This window comes from Scyliorhinus torazame, chromosome 9, assembly GCF_047496885.1.
Source record: "Scyliorhinus torazame isolate Kashiwa2021f chromosome 9, sScyTor2.1, whole genome shotgun sequence".
Classification (NCBI taxonomy): Eukaryota; Metazoa; Chordata; class Chondrichthyes; order Carcharhiniformes; family Scyliorhinidae; genus Scyliorhinus; species Scyliorhinus torazame.
In genome coordinates this window covers 202811541-202836118 of record NC_092715.1, presented here as the reverse complement: position 1 = coordinate 202836118, position 24578 = coordinate 202811541, and the positions used below count along the sequence as shown (strand labels likewise).

The following is a 24578-nucleotide window of genomic DNA, read 5'->3' as shown; positions in this document are numbered from 1 at the left end:
AGGAGCAAGTGAAGCTCACAGTTTACGGCCCTTCAGTCGTGGCAGCCCTTCCCGACCCACAGAATGTAGGAGGAGGCACCCTACAAGAAATGCACACAGCGATCCTAGATGCTATCAGCTACAACAAAGGACACCCCGTAGAAGGCCTAAACAAGTGTAGACAAAAGAAAGCAGAGCACCACACAGCGTTTGCTGGACGCTTGTGGATACATTTCACAGCAGTATTCGGAGAGTTAGCCCGCGGCCATTTGTCCCCAGATAATATGGCCAAATGGACTTGCATCCTCGTCTCTCATGCGACAGAGGCAGGACAGAGAGCTTGCACAAATTACGACCCCTCAGACGAGGCCCACAATGAGAAATGGGTTTTGAAGAGATTGTCCCGCCCTTGGGAACAGTCCATCCAAGGCAAAACCGCATTTGTTAAAACAGAGGAAGAACAGGCAGATATGCATTCAGTTAAGACGCACCAGAACCCCGCATGGGTAAATGAGGACAGAAACAGCCCACAGCAACCCAAATCCCAGGAGTGTTATAACTGTGGACAATTAGGACACTATGCACGAGAGTGCAATGCGCCCCAGAAGCAGCAGGGAAACCAACAGACAGGCACCCTAAATAATAGGGCAAAGCCAATTCACAATGTTAGCGCCCATTCTGAGAACACAGATATGAACGGCACCAACTGACAGTGTTCAGGCTCCCCAACTTGGGTCTACGACACCCTTTGGGACAAGTCCGGTAGACCGGTAGTGGTAGGCACAGTCCGGGGACACCCCGTAGAATTCCTTTGGGACACAGGAGAGTCCCGCACCACGCTCAATTCCTCCACGATGTTTCAGCGAGACACGAGGCCCACTACCGACACCATTACACTCAGCGGTTTTACAGGGCATTTACAGCAGGGACACATCACAGCCCCTGTAGCAATCCAAATAGGGAACATTAAAACAAAACAGCCGGTAGTTCTGGTCGATCTACCCCAGGCAGCCGAACACATTTTAGGAATTGACTTCATGAGCTCCCACAACCTCTCATTTGATCCGGTAAATAAATGTGTATGGAGAATGGCAAAGGCAGCACAAGCCCCCGCCACGCTCACAGTTGGAGAGTATGAAAATAGGATCAGCGCAGTAGGAGACTTCTGGTTCGAGCCTCGAGCCATTAGTCAGGACAAACAAGTTAGGGAAGTCCCGCAGCAGCACAAAGCAGCATTTGCACAGCACAAGCACGACTGTGGCAAGATCGCTGGCTTAGTGAATATTACAGGTCCCGACCCCAGACCCCAAAAGCAATACGGTTTTCCCCAAGAAGCAGTGGGAGAAATCTCAAAAGTTATACAGAGTTTGCTTGATCAAGGTGTACTCCGAGCAGCAGCCTCCACGATTAACGCACCAATTTGGCCCGTCAGGAAACCCGATGGATCATGGCGACTGACCATTGATTACTGGGAACTGAACAAAGTAACCCCAGTAGCAGCCCCCACCATAGCCACGAGTCCCGAGACCATGCTCAAACAGGGACTACAGTCAAAAATAATTTCGGGTTTGGACATTAGCAACGGCTTTTGGTCCATTCCATTGGATAAAGCGTGCCAATATAAATTCACATTCACACAGTATACGTGGACGTGCCTTCCACAAGGATTCCACAACTCACCCTCCATTGTCCACCGACAGCTGGCAAATGGATTAGCAAAATTTTCCCGATCCGATTGTCTGGTCCAATATGTGGATGATCTGCTACTACAGACAGACACAAAGAGAGAGCACATTTCGCTTCTCACCGAACTTTTAGGACTCCTACAACAAATTGGCTGTAAAGTAAACCCCAAGGCGGCCCAGATTTTACAGGAAAAAGTGATTTACTTAGGAACAGTAATCACACATGGCAAACGCGAGATCGAGCAGAAAGGAATCGACTCGATCGTCAAAGTAACCCCTTCCCCATAATGTCTCAGCCCTCCGGTCATTTCTAGGACTGGTTGGCTACTGCCGAAACCATATCGACGGTTTCGCCACAAAAGCAGCGCCCCGATCCGAACTTCTCAAGAAACAGGCACCTTGGGAATGGCTTCCACAGCACATGGATGCCTTGGATGCTTTAAAAAGAGCCCTCAGCACAGCCCCCACATTACAGGTCCCAGATCCCCGTACGTAATTGAGGTTGCAACTACCGACCAAACCCTTTCGGTCGTGCTCCTCCAAGAACGACATGATCGCTTAGGCCCCGTGGCATACGCCTCACGCGTATTAGATCCAGTCGAGCAAGGATTTTCTGCCTACGAAAGGCACCTGCTCGCAGTTTTTTGGGCAGTACAATACTTCGCCTACATCACAGGACTCAACCCCATCAGCATTCTCACTGAACATACCCCAACACAGCTACTACTAGATGGTCGACTTAAGGATGGCACAGTCAGCCAAATCCGCGTAGCCCGCTGGACCCTTCTCTTACAGGGACGGGACATCACAGTTAAGAGAACCAAGACCTACTTTCCTAGCCGATAATTTACAATATGCAGGTACCCCACATGAGTGTGAGATAATATCCACAAAGCATAATACAGGACCCTTTATACCAAAGTCAGCCCCCAGGAAAGCAGGTACTACACCCCAGAGACCCCAGCACACAGACACATGCGCACCCCTTAGAATTTATGTGGACGGCTCCTCCACAGTTTTAAACGGCAAAAGAATCACCGGTTGCGGTATTTATGTAGAGGACACGCAGGGACGCGCCCTAGGATGAGATTTCGTTGAAATTGCCAGGACATCAAGGCTCACAGGCAGCAGAACTGGCAGCCATAGCGTATATTGTAGATCACCCCGACTCGTTTCATACCCCAGCCAACATATATTCGGACAGTTTATATGTCTGCAACAGTTTAACAGAATTCCTACCTCTGTGGGAAACTAGAGGATTTGTTTCCGCAGACGGAAAGCCCCTACCCTCAGCCCCATTACTCCAACATATTCTGAAAACGGACCAAGATAGGAAATATGGAATCATCAACGTTCGAAGTCATCTTCGTTCTTCCCCCCCTGGTAACGTTAAAGCAGACGCCATAGCGAAAGCAGGTTCCAGACATGGTCATTTTTGGAACCCCCCACCCGAGAGCACCCCAGTACACACGGTTCAGGTCTCACAGACCAACATTCAAGATTTGGCAAAGGCTCAAAAGGAAGATGAGAACCTCAGGGAAGTTTTAAAAGGCAACTTCCCAGCCCCTTATGATAAGTTTAAAAACACGATAACCACACATGACAGTGTGATGCTAAATGACGGCATTTATGTAGTCCCCAGCCAGGACAGGAATCAAATTATTTGTCAGTTCCATGACAATCATGGACACCAGGGCATTGAACCACCCTAGCCCACCTCAGACCCCTCTGCTGGTGGCCTGATTTAAAAGCCAATGTTACACATTACTTTGAGAATTGTTTAACCTGTGCCCAGAACAATCCGGACAGACATGCAAGAAAGGCTCAGCTTAGTTACACCCGCCGCGTTAATGGCCCCTGGACGAATTTGCAAATCGACTATATAGGACCCCTACCTCCCTGCAGAAATGGTTTTAAGTACATGTTGGTGGTTATCGACACCTTCACAAAACGGATGGAAGCTTTTCCATCCAGAACAAACACTGCCAAAACGACAGCTAAAATCCTAACCCAGCACATCTTTACAAGATGGGGCCTCCCATGCAGTATAGAGTTCGATCAAGGCTCCCATTTTACAGGACGAGTGATGAAAAACATCCTCACAATTTTCGGAATAAAGCAAAAGTTCCAAAAAGCATCCCACCCCCAATCAAGCGGCATTGTAGAAAGGATGCACAGAACTCTAAAAGCCACCCTCAGAAAAGTGGTGCAACAGCATAACAGCACCTGGGACACAGTTCTCCCATTTGCATTAATGTTCATTCGAAACACAGTATCCACGTCCACAGGATACACCCCCCACACCCTCATGACCGGAAGCCCCATGAAAGGCACAGAATATTTATTAGGACTGGATTTGGCCAGCCCCACAGTCACTGCCCTCACTCATGAGAAAGCAGTACAACAGGTTATTGAGAATGTGAAGGCCGCCCAGCTTGCAGCAGCCGTCAGGCTTGGAACCCGCAAGAAGCAAAGCAAGGCTTGCTTTGACAAAACGGTGCACGTCACCGAGTTTGCAGTAGGGCAAGTGATGCTATCCCTATACAACCCCAGTTCATTCCTTTCCCCCAGATTTTCCGGACCGTACTCCATCTCAGATAAAGTCAGCCCCTCGGTGTATAAGATCACCTATCTGAATGGCAAGTCTGCGTGATTTCACATAAACCAGCTTAAGGCTAATGGCTCGTAGAACAACCATGCACACCACATCTCGCTTGCAGCAGTAGATGAGCACGCCCCGCCCACGAACGACGTATTCCTACCCTCCCCCAACCAGTCCAGCCCATCCTCAAACACGACTGCGACTCCACCCTCAGAGGCACGACTCCGCCTCTCCCTTTCTTCAACCAGCAGCGACAGCGATAGCGACAGCCCCAGCACACCACGCTACGATTACACCCCTGCACCAGGCCCCACTCCCAGCGATTCCGAACATGATTCCAGCGATCCCTTTGAGATAACGTACACTAAAGCCCCTGACCCAGACCCACCGCCCAACGATTATGGATTAAACCCTAGCAGCTCCAACCTCGACACAAGATTCTGGCACCGAGACAATTCGTTCAGGCTCATCCGGAATGATGAGATGGACCCCAATTCGCCCCAAGCAGCTTTAGCAAACCTACTCCAGTCAAGAGTATAGCAGCCGGGAGAAGATGATGACATAGAGTCTGACCCCCACCAAACGAATCCCTTTGCCACTCTGTTCGCTATTGAGCAATGAGGTGTCCAGATGACAGGTGTCAGGTGTCACAATTGCTTCACAGCTCCAGGGTCACAGATTCCATTCCGGCTTGGGTCATTGGCTGTGCGTGGGTTTCCTCCAGGTGCTCCGGTTTCCTCCCACAGTCCAAAGATGTGCAGGTTAGGTGGATTGGCCATGATAAATTGCCCTTAGTGTCCAAAATTTCCCTAAGTGTTGGGGGGGGGGGTTACTGGGTTATGGGAATAGGGTGGAGGTGTTGACCTTGGGTAGGGTGCTCTTTCCAAGAGCCGGTGCAGACTCGATGGGCCGAATGGCCTCCTTCTGCACTGTAAATTCTATGATTCTATGAATTCTATGATGGTAAAAAGGAACCGATGGAGAGTTACGGTGTCCTTTCTGATGGAACCTGCGCCATGTTTGTTATGTATGTTTGTTTGTTATTGTGAATGTTAAATGTTGTTTGTTCATTGAAAGTTTTCATGGCCCCATGCCACATCTTGATGCAGGCAGAACTACCCTTCTGACGCCTAATGGCTGTTAGAGGAACAAGTTTGTCCGCGGACAACCAATCATAGCTACTCTTCTGATTCGAAGGTAATCATAAGAGGCAGCCCCCATGACAACCACAAATTCTTACCGTTCTTGCCGGTCGCTCAGGCAGTGGAGAAACGGCACTGGTCCCCCGCCCTGCCTGAGGACCCCCCTCTGGTCAGCTACGCTCGGGTAGAGCACATACAGCGCTGGACATCGTCCTACCCAGGGATTCCACCATACGCACTCCATTTTGGCTTTTTAAGTTCAAAATTCTTTTGTTTCTTTATGGTAACCCTTCGGTTGGTTCCCGATGCTATTTACATCCTCAAACACTAGGATGGTACATCACACAGGCTGCGAGACGGCTCGCACTGTGTCAGTATTTTCCCCGGATGTCTTGTCCCAAATATTTGGTTTAAAAAAAAAATGAGAGAGTCACAGATGGTGACCAAGTATAATGGGTAATTGGCAATAAAAGGCAGACAGACAGACACACGAGATCGTAAACAAGATAATAACAGAAATTATGCTCGTGTCCATAGAACTCGGGAACTCAGAAGAAGAAAAGACAGAAAGAAGGAAAGATGAAGACAACCATCATGCTCTACAGTTGGATCTTAACGGGATCCCTCCAGTTGCGCGCGGATGCTACCCCCCTGACCCCTCCCACACAGGCCGTGAATGTTTCCCATCCCTGCCATAAACTAAACCCAGAGATAGTTACCGATACACCGACCTGGTGTGACAAGTTCATCACCTGGTATTCCCTGTCCTACATTGTGGAAGCACTGTTAGTACTGGCGATACTCTGCAGTGTCGTTCAGACCCTTAGACTCAGGAAATGGCGAAGGAAAGCCTCCCGCACCCCGGTATACACCCTCAGGTCCCCTATTTTCTGACTTCAACAAACCCCGCAACCCCTTTAAGTGAATTAAAGTACATCCGTTTTTTGTGTGTGTTCATTTCCTTTTAATAAAGAAATGTAAAACTCTGTGCTTGACTGCCAAGCCAGAGAGACCTGTGTTGCTGCTATTGTACAGTTTAAAATGTTGTAAATTATTTTGATTGATTGAGGTTAGTTTGGTTAAGGACAGTTAGAGGTTCCAGTTTTTTAATTTTTTGCAATGCATGCCTGATTATCATAGCGCCCCGTAGAATTTTATAATGATGTCTGTACATAAAATAATTTAGGTAAAAGTTGCAATTCATAGGACAGAGCAGTGTAGAGCCTGTCAGTGCTTATGGGTGCCCAACTCGGGAGGAGAACGAAGAAGATGCAGCAATTTGATCCTTCACGCTTCACGTTGAGGATCACAAGGAGGGAATGTAGCCATCTGGGATGGCCACATCCAGAATACAAAATGGACATTTGCGAAGATTGCAGGGAAAAATGGACAATGTTAAGAAAGCAAGCAGGCACAGAACCTGTCTGCATATTGGAGAAACAGCTCCCAGACGAGACCGAAACTGTAGGCCTATTAGCATATGGACGGCCCATCTCCGGGAACAAAGGAAGATACTTAAGTAACCGATCTCGCTCCAGACCTCGCGGCGCCAGTTCCCCAAACCGAAAGCGTAAACAAAGCAAGGCCAACGGCCACATAGGACCCACCCAGCTATCAGGGCACCCACCCCTTTATTGGTCAAGATCAATACGAGTGATCAAGATACGGCCCAATTGATTGGGGCCAAGTTCAAGGCCCGCCCAAAAGCGCGCGAAGCCCCCTTCGGGTATAAGAAGGCGGCCCCAAGAGAGAATCGCTCTCTTGGAATCAGCTCTCAAAGCGGAGAGACCCTTCCACCAGCTACACCAGAAGCAAGTAAGTCTAAGGTCAACGCTCGCTACCAGACGGATGGCCTTAGCTGTTTCCCCTTCACCACTTCGACCCCAGCAGCCTCAGAACCGAACAACGGCCATTGTTCCTCTGACTGAGTGGGCGCCCGAAGCCAAGTATAGGCTTTAGCAGTAGTGATAGTTTAGTCTGTAGTATTTCGTGCATGAGTAGATATTGTTGTCTGTGCAAATAAATAGTATTGACTTTGAACTAACTAACTGGTGTACCGACTCGTTGATCAGTATTCGGGATTGAACCTTGTGGCGGTATCGAAAGATACCTGGCTACTCTAAAGCAAATGTAATTAGAATTAAGGAAGGCGACCATATTGACCGCCATATTCAGAAACAACCAAAGAAAGCAACACGACTAAGTATCCTATTTTGAATGATAATGTTTTCCAAAGTGCCTTTAATGCTTCTACACTATCTGCAACACATACATCCAAGTTGCAAAGGAGCTGAATTTAGTCACATCTAATTATGCTCACTGGATGGTCAAAAACGACATATTGAAGAACTTACCAGGAAAGAAAGGTTGCATGTTAAACAGCTGAGCATCGCACACCTCCATTTTTCCTGTTGTTTTATTTAGCACGCCAACAAAGTACCTGAATGAAACAAGAACACATTCCAGTTAATGAAAACATATTCATCATTTGTATGCAGCTGCTATTCTCAAGTTAAATGCCGGTAGCGGCCGTTGGGTACTTCTCCCACGATTGGGACCACCGTGAGAACGCTCCTGACACCCGCCAGCAATCCACCCAGGGGTCATGATCTGAACTTTGAAAAACCCAGGTCTATAGAAATTGGTTGATGACCACTAATGCATCAAATATCTCCAGGGCTACTTCTTTTAATACTTTGGAATGTAGATTAGCAGATCGTGATGATTTGTCAGCCTTTAACCCCATTAATTTCCCCAGCATCATTTTCTTACTAATACTGATTTCCTTCAATTCCACCCTCTCACTAGACCCTTGGTTCCCTAACATTTCTGGGAGGTTGTTTGTGCCCTGTTTTGTGAAGTTTGAACCAAAGTATGTGTTTGATTCTTCTGACATTTCTTTGCTCCCCATTATAATTTCACCAGTTTCTGAATACAAGAGACCTACATTTGTCTTTACCAATCCTTTTTTCTTCACATATTTACAGACGCTTTTATGATCAGTTTCTATGTTTCTGAAATTTTACTCTCAATCTATTTTCCCTTCTTTTGATCATATATTTTGTCCTCTTTTGCTGATTCTGAAACACTCCCAAGTCTCAGGCTTTTTCTGGCAATTTTATATGTCTCCTCTTTGGATTTAATATTATCCCTAATTTCTTTCCCAAGGCATGGTCGACCCTCCCTCTTTCATTTTTGCGCCATTTTGCAGAATAATTGTTATAATTTGTGCACACATTCTTTAAATATGAACCATCGCCTATCCACCCTCAACCCTTTTAGTAAGGTTCCCCAATCGACCCTTGGCAATTAGCGCCTCGTAACCTCAGTTCCCTTTATTTAGATTCAGGACCCTAATTTTGGATTTGACTACTTCATTCTTCATCTTAATGAAGAGTTCTATCATATCAATACCCCACCATCCTTTCAAAGCTCAAGAGCGTGTCAAAGATTAATCTAACATACATCTGAGAATCCCGACAGTGCAGGAGGCGGCCATTCGGCCAATCCAGTCTGCACCGGCCCTCTGCACCTTACCCCTGTAACCCCACCTAACCTACACATCTTTGGTCACTAAAGGGCAATCTAGCATCGCCAATCCACCTAACCTGCCCATCTTTGGACTGTGGGAGGAACAGACATGGGGAGAATGTGCAAACGACACACAGACAGGCTGGAATTGAACCCTGTGATCACTGCTGTGATGCAGCAGTGCTAACCTCTGAGCCATCATGCCACACTTCGATCTTAGATCAAAAGACAATCCTATGCAGCATTAAACAACAGAAGTCACGACTAAGTACAATCTTCAACTGAAGTGTGATTAGAGGGCAATGGCAAATGGACAATTTAATCCCCACCAGAAAGTCATGCATCCTCATTTCTATGTATTCTCATTATGAATTGCTGTGTCTATATTTATAAAGCAAATTTGTCCTGCTATGTTTGCACTCACGAGGGGAAGTTTACATAGGCAGTTTGGCGACTAGGGGCTTTTCACAGTAACTTCATTTGAAGTCTACTTGTGACAATAAGCAATTTTCATTCATTTCATTTCAGTTTATTTTATAAAATCAGTCATAGACATCATAAATGTGGACACAGCACTTATAATGGAAAAAGTTGACAAAAGGCCAGCCAAATGCAAGATTAATAGTAATATTAAAATTCTCACATCTAGCATATGATCCTGCCACACGTAATGTAACACTTTCCCTGAAGCACTGTTGAGAATACCTATGTTGTTATACAATACTGTATCGTCCAACTCAATATAAGCATTCCTGCAGCAGATCTATTAACAGAAATAACAATGATGGACATTCTCATTATAATGACAACTGGCACAAGTTTACACACTTCCTCCAGTCTCGCCCTCAGTCACCGTTGTCATCTTAAGTTACAGATGGCAACTAGCTACATAAACACCAAGTAGTGCCTCTGCTTCATATTGCAAAATCTAGCTTCTCTTTCACTGCAAAGACCAGCAGCAAACCAACTTTGTACTGTGGTACCAGCAAAAAACAGCTCCCAGGACTCCATTGCCGAATAAAACAAAAAATGTGCTTTGTCCAAAATGTTGCTGTATTTGAGGAACAAATAATCATGGCATCATTTGGCAAAGAGAGTAATTTATCCATCTTTCCTGGGTCAGCTCTTTCAAAGAGATATCCACCGATTCCTCGCCCTGCAAACTTGACTAGTTGATATCACAGTAACTTCATTGCAGTGTTAATGTAAGCCTACTTGTGACACTAATGAAGATTATTATTATATTTACTTTCAATCGCAGGAGGTCAAACTGGAAGGAAGACAATTCTACTTCAGCTAATCTGTATCACCCCTCTCAAGACTTGAATGCGCGGGTAGGTGCAAAAAGTGACGAGAGTTCCCGTTTTACTTCGTCTTCGCAAATGTTAAGAACACTTTTGCATTTTATCAGCATTTTATATTTAAATGGAATTCTGCCTTCGAGTCAAAGAAACACACTTACTTGCACAACGAATTACACTTCAGGGCACTGGGGCCAAAATTATTTCCAACGTACATCAATCTATCCGTCTCCGCAGACTACAGGGAATGAAAAAAGAATCATCAAGTAAGTGGAACAATTTCAAAGAACTGGCAATGTTGTTTAACGGTTTAAACAAATTTGCATTAAATTTAGATTTGTCACGTGCCCCGAGGCACAACGCAAAGTATTGTTCTGCATACAGTCCATTTTGATCATTCCATACATGAAAAACAGAGGATACACAATAAATACACAATGTAAATACGTAGACACAGGATGAAGCATACGATGTGTAGTACTACTCAGTAGAGAAGATGCGTGGAGATCAGTTCAGTCCATAAGAGGGTCAGTCAGGAGTCTGGTAACAGCGGGGAAGAAGCTGTTTTTGAATTGGTTAGTGCATGTTCTCAGACTTCTTGCATCTTCTGCCCGATGGAAGAGGTTGGAATAAAGAATAAGCCGGGTGGGAGGGGTCTTTGATTATGGTATCCGCTTTCCCAAGGCAGCGGGAGGTGTAAACAGAGCCAATGGATGGGAGGCAGGTTCACGTGATGGACTGGGGCGTGTTCGTGACTCTTTGTAGTTTCTTACGATCTTGGAGCAAGCAGTTGCCATACCAGGCTGTGATGCAGCCGATAGGATGCTTTCTATGGTGCATCTGTAAAAGTTGGTAAGAGTCAATGTGGACATGCCAAGTTTCCTTAGTTTCCTGAGGAAGTATAGGCACTGCTGTGCTTTCTTGGTCGCAGCTTCGACGTGGGTGGACCAGGACAGATTGTTGGTAATGTGTACACTTAGGAATTTGAAGCTGTCAACCATCTCCACCTCGACACCATTGATGCAGACAGGGGTGTACTTGCCTTCCTGAAGTCAATGACCAGCTCCTTAGTTTTGCTGACGTTGTGGGAGATTGTTGTTGTTACATAATGTCACTAGGTTCTCTATCTCTCTCCTGTACTCTGGATCATCGTTGTTTGAAATCTGACTCACTACAGTCGTGTCATCAGCAAACTTGTAGATGGCTTTAGAGCCGAATTTTGCCACACAGTCGTGTGTGCATAGGGAGTATTGTAGGGGGCTAAATGCGCAGCCTTGCGGGGCTCCAGTATTGAGGACTATTGTGGAGGAGGTGTCGTTGTTTTAGTAATGTTGTTAACACAATTTAAAGAAATAGTACAATCAGCCATGCCAGTCTTAACCATGGTACAAACTGTAAAGCGTTTTATTGCACAAATATACCCGTCACTTAACTCTTACCAAGATAAGCTGATTCTTTTTCCGGGGGTTATTTTTGTGTATATTTTTGTGCAGCTGAAATGCCACATTTTCTGAATTTGTGAGCTTCCCATTGGAAAATTGAACTGTAAAACAAGACACCATTTGTATAAACTTAATTAGCGGCCCAGAGGATAACTTGTAGTGTAATCAAATAGTTATGGGTAACTGTTTTCTTTATAACCAATGTATTATGATTCATTTCTAAACTCAGTATCAGTAACTTTGTTTTTTTGTTTAGTTCTTGGGTTGTGGGAAATGCTAACAAAGCAGCGTTTGTTGCTCTGAGCCTGTGAAAAGTCAGTTATACCCTTGAGGCTGCAGTCACATGTAAACCCGACTGAGTAGGGTAACAGGTCCCCTTCCTGGAAAGACATTTATGGACCAGGTAGATTTTTATGATAATTTGGCAGCCTTGATGGTTGTTATATCGGGTGTTAGCCCACAGATTACTAGATTTATTGAAACATATTGCACAATTTTCCCTGGTAGGATGTGAACTCATTGTTAGTGGGCTGCTGATCCAATATCAGAGCTACCAAGTCACCATATCCTACACAGAGTTATAGTCATAACAGCAACACAGGAGAACAAATTGGGTCTGTCATGTCCATGCCATTCACTTGTTCATTCAAAGCTTTTTTTTTACTGGAAAAAAATATAAATTACCCAGTGAGGAATTTAAATAAAACAGAACAATAGGTCTCTTTTTGTTGATTATTCAAACAGAAATTTGAATTAAACTTCTTCAATTTGAAAGTAGATTGATATTTAGTATAAGTATGCAAATATAGTGTAGTTTAGCTGGTAAATGATGCTCAGTTCTGTTTGCTAGTTTCTTCAACCTCACCTTGCTCACTACCTTTTTAAATCTTACAACACCAGGTTAAAGTCCAACAGGTTTGTTGGAATCACTAGCTTTCGGTGTGTTGCTCCTTAACCTGATGTTGTCAGACTTCTTACTGTGTCCACCCTAGTCCAACGCCGGCATCTCCACATCATGGCTACCTTTTTAAAGTCTGATCTAATAAAATCTGGAGTTCTAATGTTTGAACTGACTTTTTCCTTTTCTAGCTGGATCGTAAATCTTATCGCAATGTGGTCACTACTCCCATGGTGTTCATTCACACTCAGTTCATCTACCCAAGCTACTTCATTAATCATAACCAAACCCAGTAAGGTCTCCATCACTGTAGGGTACCTAAGAAAGATACGCCATTCGAGTAAGCCGCATGTGTTCGCAATGGTTCAGTAGCACACAACCAAGGTAGCAGTCCTATTCTAGGCCTTGAGCACAAAATTCAAGGCTGACATTTTGATGCAGAACAGAGAGAGTGCTGCACTGTCAGAGACAAAGATAAACTGAGGCCCACCTACCTTCTCAGGGTAACACAGAAGTTCCCGTGACATTATTTTGAAGAGTAAGGAAACTATCCCTAGTGCTCTGGTCAATATTTATCTGTCAACCAACATCACGTAAAAAGGTTATCCGGTCATTATTATATCTACTATATGTGGGAGCTTACTGTGTACAAATTTCATAGAGGTCACCCAATATGCATTTTGTTTCCTCAATGTAGAGATCGTCACATTGTGAGCAGTGAAAACGGGAATCATAGAATTTACAGTGCAGAAGGCCATTCAGCCCATTGTGCTGCACCGGCCCTTGGAAAGAGCACCCTACTTAAGCCCACACCTCCACCCTATCCCTGTAACCGAGTAACCCTGCCTAACTTTTTAGGACACTAAGGGCAATTCAGCATGGCCAATCCATCTAACCTGCACATCTTTGGACTGTGGGAGGAAAACGGAGCACCCGAAGGAAACCCACACAGGCACGGGGAGAAGGTGCAGACTCTGCAGACAATGACCCAACCAGGAATCAAACCTGGGACCCTGGAGCTGTGAAGCAACAGTGCTAACCACTGTGCTACCGTGCCGCCCAAAAGCAGTCGAGATTGAAAGCAGTACACAAATCGCTGTTTCCCCTAGGAGTGTTTGGTGCCTTGGACAATGAGGAGCGAGGAGGTAAAAGGGCAGGTGTTACATGTCCTACACTTGCATAGAACGGTGCTATTTGATTTGATTTAATTTGTTGTCATATGTACCGAAGTATAGTGAAAAGTATTTTTCTGCAGCCAAGGGAACATACACAGTATGTACATGGTAGACAAAAGAGAATAATTGACAGAGTACCTTGGCAAATGGTACATCGACAGTGATTGGTTGCAGTGCGGAACAAGGGGCCAAACAAAGCAAATACATGAGCAAGAGCAGCATACATAGGGCATCGTGGGAAGGGGATGCGATTTTGACGGTGATTGAGAAGTGGACCGGGGGATTCAGTCCCTTCAAAATGGGAAAGGGGAGGGGAAGATGTGTCTGGCGATAGCATCACATTGGGGGTGGTGGAAATGGCAGAAAATCATCCGTTGTAAACAGTGGTCAGTTGTGTGAAATGTGACGATAAGGGAAATCCTATTGTGGTCTGGAAGGGATAGAAAGGAGTGAGAGAACTGCAAGAGGGCCCAATAAACAATGGGGTGGCGGCGGCGGCTTGGGGGGGGGAATGCCCAGTTAAGGTAAAAAGACATCTCAGAAACACCAATATGAAGTTTGCATCATCAGAAAAATTGCAACATTGAGTTCAACAATTTCCTAACGCAATCTCAAGACCATTTTGCTCCCGCTTCTTTCTCTTTTGCATATTTTGGTTCTTCTCTTATGCTTTCAGTCAATGCACACCCGCTATAGATAAATCTTCTACTTGTTCCTTGCCCCATCACCATTCCCTTTGGCCCTGAAGGCCAGGCTCTTCTACCGTTCAATCTCTCGGATGAAAATAGTCAACCTGAAACATTAACTCTGTTTTTCTTTACATATGTTGCCTGACCTGCTGAGGATTTGCAGCATTTTGTATTTTCATTTCAGATTTCCAGCATTCACATTACTGTGCTTTTCAGTTACTGCCCATCTCTTGAGCAATAATATATTTTCACATGGCTATGTTTGCTGCATCACCACAGTAACTATATTTCAGAAGTACTTCACTGGCTAAGGCGATTTGAAACAATTGGCCAGTCATGAAAGATGCTATATAAATGCAAGTCCTTCATTGTTCCACAAAACTCTTCACCATTGTGTTTATCTCCCCCTCACTCAAGCTCTCTCTTGTCTGTCGCACCATCTGTCCTTTAACACTCAGTCTCTCACTCTCTGTCCAGTCTCACTACTACCGGGCTGGTCCGAGACATTCCCGCCGCCCGTCTCATCCAGGATAAACTCGCAGACGTTACCAAGTGTGGCCGATTGTTCCGGACCCAACTCCTCTAAATCTCTGTACTTCCAAACACTGACCGCCGCCATCATCAAAATATCAAACACGCCGCTGATTTATAACACAGCACCACGCAGCAATGCCGGGCAGGGCCCGGGCCGCCCGTCGCCAACAACACCGCCACCTGCAGGCCCAGGCCGCCCGTCGCCAAAAACACCGCCACCTACAGGCCCAGGCCGCCCGTCGCCAGCAACACCGCCACTTACTGGCCCATGCCGCCCAGCACCAGCAACACCGCCGCCTACTGGCCCAGGCCTCCTGGCGCCAGCAACACCGCCACCTACTGGCCCCGGCAACAACACCGCCGCCTACATCTAACAACGCCATCTAGAGGTCAAAACGGCACATCACGACCTGAAGGACTTGTATTTATGTAGCACCTGAAACGTGTTAAACGTCCCAAAATGGTTCACAGCACTGTTATAAAACTTTAAAAAGGTAGGTTTTAAGGCCAATATTTAAGGAAGTGAGAAAGGTAAGTTGTTCAGCAGGTTCAGAGGCGTGTCAGGTTGAATAGTAGTCTTAATAGAAGCAAATTCTGCAGATGCTGGAATCTGAAACCAAAGAGAAAATGCTGGAAAATCTCAGCAACAACCCCACCTGAAGGCCCAGGCCACCCGTCGCCAGCAACACCACCACCTACAGGCCCAGGCCGCCTGGCGCCAGCAATCAAAGCTGACAAAGGGTCATCTGGACTCGAAACGTTAGCTCTTTACTCTCCCTACAGATGCTGCCAGACCTGCTGAGATTTTTCAGCATTTTCTCTGAATAGTAGTAGTATATATATATATGTACGAAGTATAGCCCAGGCTATGAGCTAACTTCATGCTGACTTCCCTCAAGTCTCTCCAAACAACCCTGGGTGGGATTCTTCAGCCACCGATCGGAAATTCCCACCCAAGGTCAATGGACCTTTACATGGTCTGCGTCCCGTCCGTGGCGATCTTGTGGCGGGCCCAGCCAAAGAATTCCTGTTTCCTATCATGTGTCTCTCTACATCATACTGTGGGCAGTACTTTCTTCAGTCCCCCATTAACCCTTGCTTTGCCAAACACCCTTATATTACAGAGATGTTTAGCAATGGAATTCCAGAGTTGAGAGCCTTAGCAGCTTAAGGCGCAGAGATCAATGGTGTCCCTCCACTAGCCCACTGGCAAAACTTCTGTTAATGCTCCCTCTGAACTTGCATCTTTCTGTAGTTTCTCCCCTCCTTGACCTCTCCGCCCTATCTCAACACCCTTTTTCTCTCCAAAGTCCTTGAATATGTTATTTGCATCCCAAATCCGTTCCCAACTTTCCCAGAACTCCCATGGTTGAAACTCTCCAATCATGTTTTTGCCCCTGCCAATGTATCAAAACAGCTCTAAAGTCACTATGGGGCTGTGACAAGGGTAAACTTTCCCTCCTCATTCTTCTCAACCTGATAACACGGTTGACTCTGCCAGCCACCTCCATAGCCTCTCAACTGGGTGGGGCTGCTCTCACATGGTTCCATTCTTATCTAACTAGACATAATAAGAGAATCATTTGCAATGACTTCTCATGCTGTTCATGTACCATTTCTCTGGTGTCCCCAAAGATCTATCATAGATCATAGTATCACAGAATTTACAGTGCAGAAGGAGGCCATTCGGCCCATTGAGTGTGCACCGGCCCTTGGAAGGAGCACCCCACTTCAGCCCCACACCTCCACCCTATCCCCTTTATCCCCGTAACCCAGTAATCCCACCTAACCTTTTTGAACACTAAAGGCAATTTAGCGTGGCCAATCCACCTAACCTGTACATCTTTGGACTGTGGGAGGAAACCGGTGCACCCGGAGGAAACCCACGCAGACACGGGGAGAATGTACAGACAGTGACCCAAGCCGGGAATCGAACCTGGGACCCTGGAGCTGTGAAGCAACTGTGCTAGTCACTGTGCTATCATGCTGCCCTGGCCCCCTTCCTATTTCTGGTCCATATTGTAATAATTCCAAGAGGCATGGATTGAAAGGTTAAAATGGTTTATTTTTTTATATATAAACATTATATTGAGGTATTTATGGTTTTATAACAATAACAGAAGAAACAGTGTACATACAAATATAAACATAGTGCAAAGGCCGTCTTCCTCCCTCACAGGTCCCACCCTTTCTAACACCCTACTCTAAACTAAACTAAACCCCAACCCCCCGGCCTCCCCCTTCTGCTGACGGTTAATTTTCCCCAAAGAAGCCGACGAACGGCTGCCACCTCCGGACAAACCCTAACAGTGACCCTCTCGGGGCGAACTTGATTTTCTCCAGACAGAGAAGGCTAGCCATGTCGGTTCGCCAGGTCTCCGACTTCGGGGGCCTTGAGTCCCTCCAAGCTAATAATATCCGTCTCCGGGCTACCAGAGAGGCAAAGGCCACAACATCTGCCTCTGTCTCATCCTGGATTCCCGGGTCTTCCGACACTCCGAAAATCGGCACCTCTGGACTTGGTGCCACCCTAGTTTTCAACACCTTGGACTTGACATCCGCAAACCCCTGCCTGAATCCCCTGAACTTCGGGCATGCCCAGAACACATGGACATGGTTCGCTGGTCCTCCCGCACATCTTCTGCCCCAAAGAACCTGCTCATCCGGGCCACTGTCATGTGGGCCCGGTGAGCGACCTTGAACTGTATCAGGCTGAGCCTGGCACATGTTGTGGACGCGTTGACTCTGCTCAACCCGTCCGCCCAGAGACCATCCTCTATCTCTCCTCCTAACTCCTCTTCCCAGTTGTGTTTCAGCTCCTCAGTCTGCGATTCCTCTGACCCCATGAGCTCCATATAAATGTCCAAAACCCTCCCTTCACCCACCCACATTCTGGAAACTACCCTGTCCTGTATCCCCCTTGGTGGTAGGAGCGGGAAGGTTGAGACTTGCCTGCGTAGGAAGTCCCGCGCCTGCAGGTACCTAAACTCATTCCCTCCCGTCAGTTCAAATTTCTCCCCCAACTCCCTCAGGTTGGGAAAGCTCCCTCTATAAACATATCCCCCATCCTCTCGATCCCTGTTCTCTGCCACCTCCGGAACCCTCCATCTAGCCTCCCCGGGGCAAACCGGTGATTATTGCAAATTGGAGACCAGACCGATGCTCCCACATGTCTCTTCCATTGCCCCCAGACTCTCAGGGCCGCGACCACCACGGGGCTGGTGGAGTGTGCCGGCGGAACGGCAGGGGCGCCGTTACCAATGCCCCCAAACTAGTGCCCTTGCATGTTGCCGCCTCTACTCCCCCACCCCTCCCATCCACTTCCTAATCATGGCTATATTCGCCGCCCAATAATAATTACTAAAGTTTGGCAGCGCCAATCCGCCCTCCCCCCCCCCCCGGCTGTGCTCCAACATCCCCCTTTTTTACTCGCGGGGTCTTGCCCGCCCATACAAAGCCAGAGATCACCTTATTGACCCATTTAAAAAAGTACTGTGGAATAAAGATGGGGAGACACTGAGACACAAACAGGAATCTCGGGAGGACTGACGTTTTCACTGTCTGTACCCTCCCAGCCAGTGACAGCGGGAGCACGTACCATCTTAGGAAGTCTTCCTTCATTTGGTCCCCCAGTTGGGCCAGATTTGACTTGTGTAGCCGTTCCCATTCTCGCGCCACCTGGATGCCTAGGTACCGAAAGCTTCCCCCTACCATTCTAAACGGCAGCTCCCCCAATCGCCTCTCCTGTCCCCTTGCCTGGATCGCGAACATCTCGCTTTTCCCCATGTTCAATTTATAACCCGAAAACCGGCCAAATTCCCCCAGAATGCTCATAATTTCTTCCATCCCTTCTAGTGGGTCCAAAACATATAGGAGCAGGTCATCTGCGTTCGGCGAGACTCTGTGTTCCACCCCCCCCAGACCCGCCCCTTCCAGCCCCTTGAGGCTCTCAACGCAATTTCCAGCGGCTCTATGGCCATTGAAAACAGCAGTGGGGTGAGGGGGCATCCCTGCCTCGTCCCTCGGTGCAGCCTAAAATAGCCCGATGTCAACCTGTTCGTCCGTACACTCGTCACGGGCGCCTGACACAGCAGCCTAACCGAATTGATGAAGCCCCGTCCAAATCCAAACCTCCCCAGTACCTCCCACAGATAATCCCATTCCACCCGGTTGTGTCCATTGCAACCACTACCTCCACGTCCCTACCCTCTGGGGGCATCACGATCACATTCAGCAACCTTCTTACGTTGGCCGCCAACTGCCTACCCCTAACGAATCCCGTCTGGTCCTCTCCAATCACGTCCGGGACACAGTCTTCAATCTAGAGGACAAAATTTTGGCCAACAGTTTGGCATCTACATTTAGTAGGGAGATCGGTCTGTAGGACCCACAAAGCTCCGGGTCCTTATCCCACTTCAGGATCAATGAGATAGTGGCCTGTGACATCGTCGGGGAAGCCCCCCTCTCTCCCTTGCCTCATTAAATGTCCTCATCAGCAGTGACCCCAGTATCCCAGAGAACTTTTTATAAAACTCCACTGGGTACCCGTCCGGTCCCGGGGCTTTACCCGACTGCATGGCCTTCAGCCCATCTGCTATTTCTTCCAACCCGATCGGGGTCCCCGCCCTTATACCAACCCTTCGTCCACCTTCGGGAACCTCAGCCCCCTAAGAATTGCCTCATCCCCTCCGGCCCAGGGGGGTTCCGACTCATACAGCCTGCTGTAAAACTCCTTAAAAGCCTTATTAACCCCGGCTGAATCTCTGACCAGGTTGCCAGCCCTGTCCCTTACTTTCCCAATCTTCCTGGCTGCCTCCCTCTTTCTGGGCTGCTGCGCAAGCATTCTGCTGGCGTTCTCTCCATATTCATAAATCGCCCCCCTCGCCTTCCTCAGCTGCTCCACCGCCTTCCCTGTAGTTAACAAGCCGAACTCTGCCTCTAGGCTCTGTCATTCCCTTAAAAGCCCTGCCTCTCGGGTCTCCGCATACCTCCTGTCGACCTGTAGTATTTGCCTTATCAGTCAGTCCGTCTCTGCGCTGTTTACCTTCTCCCTGTGGGCCCGTATCGAGATCCCGTAGCGAGATCAGCTCCCCTCTAACCAGCGCCTTCAGTGCCTCCCAGACCATTGCCGCCGAGACTTCCCCCGTGTCATTAACTTCCAGATAGTTCTGGATACATTTCCTCAGCCGCCCACACGCCTCCTCATCCGCTAAAAGTCCAACATTCAGCCTCCAGTGCGGGCGTTGGCCACCCTCCTTGCTCACCTGTAGGTCAACCCAGTGCGGGGCATGATCCGAGATTGTGATCGCTGAATACACAGTGTCCACTACCCCCGTCAGTAAAGCCCTGTTCAGGATTTTTTTTAAAGTCAATCTGAGAGTACACTTTATGCTCGTGCGAGTAGAAGGAAAACTCCCTCACTCTCGGCCGCCCAAATCTCCAGCCCCCCCCCCCCCCCCCCATCTGCTCCATGAACCCCTTTAGCTTTTTTGCCATTGCCAGCACCCTGCCTGTCCTTGAGCTAGACCGGTCTAGCCCTGGGTCAATGACTGTGTTGAAGTCCCCCCCCATGACCAACTTATGCGAATCCAGGTCTGGGATCTTCTGTAACATCCTTTTTATAAACTCCACATCATCCCAATTTGGTGCGTACACATTCACGAGCGCCACCGGCAGTCCTTCCAGCTTCCCACTAAACATGATGTACCGACCCCCCACATCCGCAACTATTCTTCCCGCCTCGAATGACACTCGCTTGTTGATCACGACCCCTCTAATCTTAGAGTCCAGCCCTGAGTGGAAAACCTGTCCGACCCATCCCTTCCTTAATCTGACCTGATCAATTACTCTAAGGTGTGTCTCCTGCAACATTGCCACGTCCGCCTTCAGTCCCCTCAAATGCGCAAACATGCGTGCCCTCTTAACCGGCCCATTTAGCCCTGGTTGGGGGGCTTCTCACCCCCCCCCCCTCTCTGCTGATCAGCTATCACCTTTCTTGGGCCAGTCTCCAGCTCATGCCCCACGCATCCGCAGGCCCACCCCCAGGCAGCTTACATCCCCGACCTCCCCATTGTCCCACAGCAAAAGACCCTCCCCGTCAGCAGAACATTTCCTCCCCCCCCCGTAACAGCACTATGCAAACCACCCCCTTCAACAAGCATAACATCTACTCACCCCCCACTGCACTTCCATGAGGTAGCCCGCCCAGCTAGCTTGGTGGCTCTCGCCCATGGCGCCAGACATTTTCCCACCTATTGTTCCCTTCCCCCCCCCCCTTGGACACACATATGCAAACGAAAGCAATCCCAACCCAATTGCCCAACAAAAACACAAAGAAAATCAAAAAGAAGATCCAACATCTAAACATTCACTCCTCCATCCCCCATCAGTGCAAATGCAAACTTTAACTCACAAGCTCTGCCACAGGCCCCAAATCAATGCTGAAGACATTACAGATAACGTCCAAACACAAAAACGTTTTAATCATGGACGCTGTAGCAAAGATCAGTTCAAACACCTCAGTCCGCTACCAGCCCTTTCCTTCTTAAACTGGTTTATTTTAAACTGAAAATAAAAGCACTACTGCGGTCCAAGAAACAAACTTCCCAGCCCAGGACGATTGGGAACTGCTGGACCAGGTCTGGAAGGTACATTTAAAGGTCTCGCTAATGAGCCCCAAAGGTCGACCGGTTGGTAAAAGTGGGTCCCGAGAAAACAAGTTTGAAAAACACTGCATTAGATGGTACAGCGCCGTTTGGATGTGTTCAATCCTGTTCGACTTCATGAGTGCCTGAAATTCTCCACTGGTAATGAGGGTACCATTATCGGATTCAGAGACGTCTGGTATGCCGTGGGTACCAAAACTTTGCTGGAATTTTTCTCTTGTTGCATGAGAAGTTGTGGAAAACATACAATGTACTTCTAACCATTTTAAGTGGGCGTTGACCATAATAAGGAACATCGATCGCAAGAACGGGCCAGCAAAGTTCATGTGCACCCGTACCCATGGTCTTCCTGGGCATTCCTATGGGTGCAAGGAGGCTGAAGGAGAGAGCTTCTGGGGCGCAATTCTCCCATCGGGAGACTAAGTCCCGACGCCGGAGTGAAAACCGGAGTGTTTCACTCCGGCGTTGGAGGCCGCTCCCAGCCCCCTATTCTCCCACCCCCAGGGGGCTAGTAGCAGCGTCGCTTAATTTACGCGCGCAGGGCCTTGGTGCCGCGTAAAAGCGGCGCCGCATGAATGACGCGGCCGGCGCCGCGTAAATGACGTCAACCAAGCATGCACGGGTTGGCCGGTGCTAACCCGCGCATGTGCGGCTGCCGTCCTCCCCGAGGCCGCCCCGCAAGAAGATGTCGGATGGATCTTGCGGGGCGGCGGAGGAAAGGAGGTCCTCCTTCAGAGAGGCCGGCCCGCCGATCGGTGGGCTCCGAACGCGGGCCAGACCCCTTTTGAGGCCGGTGCAGGAATCCCCCTCCTCCCCCCCACAGTCCGCCCCCCAGCGTTCCCGCGCTGTTCCCGCCGTCAGTGACCAGGTGTGGACGACGCCGGCGGGAAGCCGTCGTGTTGGGCAGACCGCTCGGCCCATCCGAACCGGAGAATCACCGCTCGCCCGTTACAAACGGCGAGCGGCGATTCTCCCAGCGGCCAGCCGTGATTCTCGCCGCGCCAGTTTTGGGGAGGGTGGGATAATCGCGTGCGGGTGCCGGGGTGGAGTGGCGGGACTCGCGCAGCGCTCCAGCGATTCTCCGACCCGGCGTGGGGGGGGGGGGGGAGAATTCCGCCCCTGGTTCTCCTGGCACAAGGAGCCTGCTTCACCAGATTCTCGATTACTGTATCGAGCCTAGGCCACCACACGTAGCTCCTTGCGAGAACTTTCATCTTGCATACCCCAGGGTGCGCATTGTGTAATTCCATCAGGATTGGGTGCTGACCTGGGTGGGGGGTGACAATTCACGCACCCGCAGGATGATGCCACCTTCTACTCTCAACTCCTGTCATTTAGTGAGGAAAGGCTTCATGTCATCTATGGGGTGTCCTCAGATTCCGCCACTGAGGATCATATGATGCAATTTTGCCAGTGTGGGATCCTTCTGGATCCACGCTTGAATCTACTTCACTGGCAAGGTACTCAGGACGTTCAAGGTCATGATGACTTCTTCTACTGCCGACAGAGGAGCCAAGATTGTGGGCAGCAGGATCCAACTCCCGTGTTGCCAATGTGCGTTCCTGGGCGGTTCCCAAGAGAGAATGTGCAAGCCGCTACCAATAATGCCCAACGTTGGGTCCAAGCCAAGGCGATGAAAAGGCCAAGCAGTGGTTTATGGTCTGTAATGATTGTGAAATGCCAGCCATTAACATATAGGTGAAATTTCCCCTAAAATCCTTCCCCTTCGATCTAAGCATTGAACCTTTCCAAGTCCGCCAAGTTTCTGGATGTATATGCAATAGGTCTCTCTGTGCCATTGTCCCATCGATGGGAAAGGACTGCCCCTACTCCATATGGAGAGGCATCACATGATTTTTTTTATTTTTAATTTAGAGTACCCACTTAATTTTTTCCAATTAAGGGGCAATTTAGTGTGGCCAGGTAACCTAACCTGCACATCTTTGGGCTGTGGGGTGAGACCCACGGGGAGAATGTACAAACTCCACACGGACAGTGACCCAGGACCGGGATCGAACCTGGGACCTCGGTGCCATGAGGCAGCAGTACTAACCACTGCACCACCGTGCCACCGTACTTCTGGTGTTTTTTTAACGGTGTGCAGGGGTGACAATAAAGCAGCCAAGTTTGGGATAAATTTCCCATAGTAGTTTACAGCAGCGAGCAAACACACAGCTTCCAAACATTAAACATTGAAGTCAACAGTACAATAAAATCACCAGCAATCTGCAAAAACAGTTCTTCAATACCTGCAGCAAGTTGCTCAGTTAAATCAGGCCGCCACCCTTCCTCTTCGTCAGCATTGGTAGTAGTTCAGCTCACACCCTCGCCTTCCTTACTCTAGGCCACAGAAGCAAAAGAGGTGGCAACAAACAGCCACACAGCCTCCAGGCAGCTGCAGCAGCTTTCAGGTCACTCTGATCTCTCTCTCTCTCTCTCTCTCCTGCAGCTCCTAGCAGCAAACACTGAAAGGCAGGAATAATCATATCGGAAAGTCACACTGACAGAGCACAGCAGAAGAGTAAAAGAGCACCCCATCCCCGTCTCCAGCACTGGTAGTAGGCCAGCTTACATCCTCCCTTCGCCTTATTCCAGGCCACAGAAGCAGAAGAGGCAGCAGCAAACAAACACTGGGCTTTCAGGCATTGCAGGAGCAAACACAACCTTCTGCCTCTTGAGAGCTGTGAGGTACTCCCACAACTAATAAGGTCAATTCCTTATTAGCAATAGCCGTCAGCTTTGAAGCTAGAGGCTGCTCACAGTCAAAGGGTCTGAAAGTGACCTTCAGCATATCACCATAAACAGGACTCTATCCTGGACCTTTTGGTCGGACAGACAGGCATCAGCTGTTGTTGCCCATGTCATGGGTATGCACAATATTGGAAGATGGCCTATAGGCCCCACAAACGCTAAGCCCTGCAGCCCCCCCCCCCCC

General features: G+C 48.3%; 1 protein-coding gene across 2 annotated transcripts in view; it reads right to left on the bottom strand.

Moving 5' to 3' along the window:
• Positions 1 to 15168, bottom strand: part of polr1e (RNA polymerase I subunit E) — a 55946-nt gene extending 40778 nt beyond the window's left edge. Inside the window, exons 1-4 of one of the 2 annotated variants that reach the window (XM_072517001.1) lie at positions 14994 to 15168; positions 11680 to 11783; positions 10402 to 10478; positions 7763 to 7848 (exon numbers count right to left, since the gene is read on the bottom strand). In XM_072517001.1, the coding sequence (XP_072373102.1) occupies positions 7763 to 7848; positions 10402 to 10478; positions 11680 to 11783; positions 14994 to 15066 (340 nt within the window). In that variant the 5' untranslated portion in view covers positions 15067 to 15168. The remainder of the gene's footprint in view (positions 1 to 7762; positions 7849 to 10401; positions 10479 to 11679; positions 11784 to 14993) is intronic. The other variant, XM_072517002.1, reaches the window with a different exon arrangement.
• Positions 15169 to 24578: the final 9410 nt, after the last annotated feature.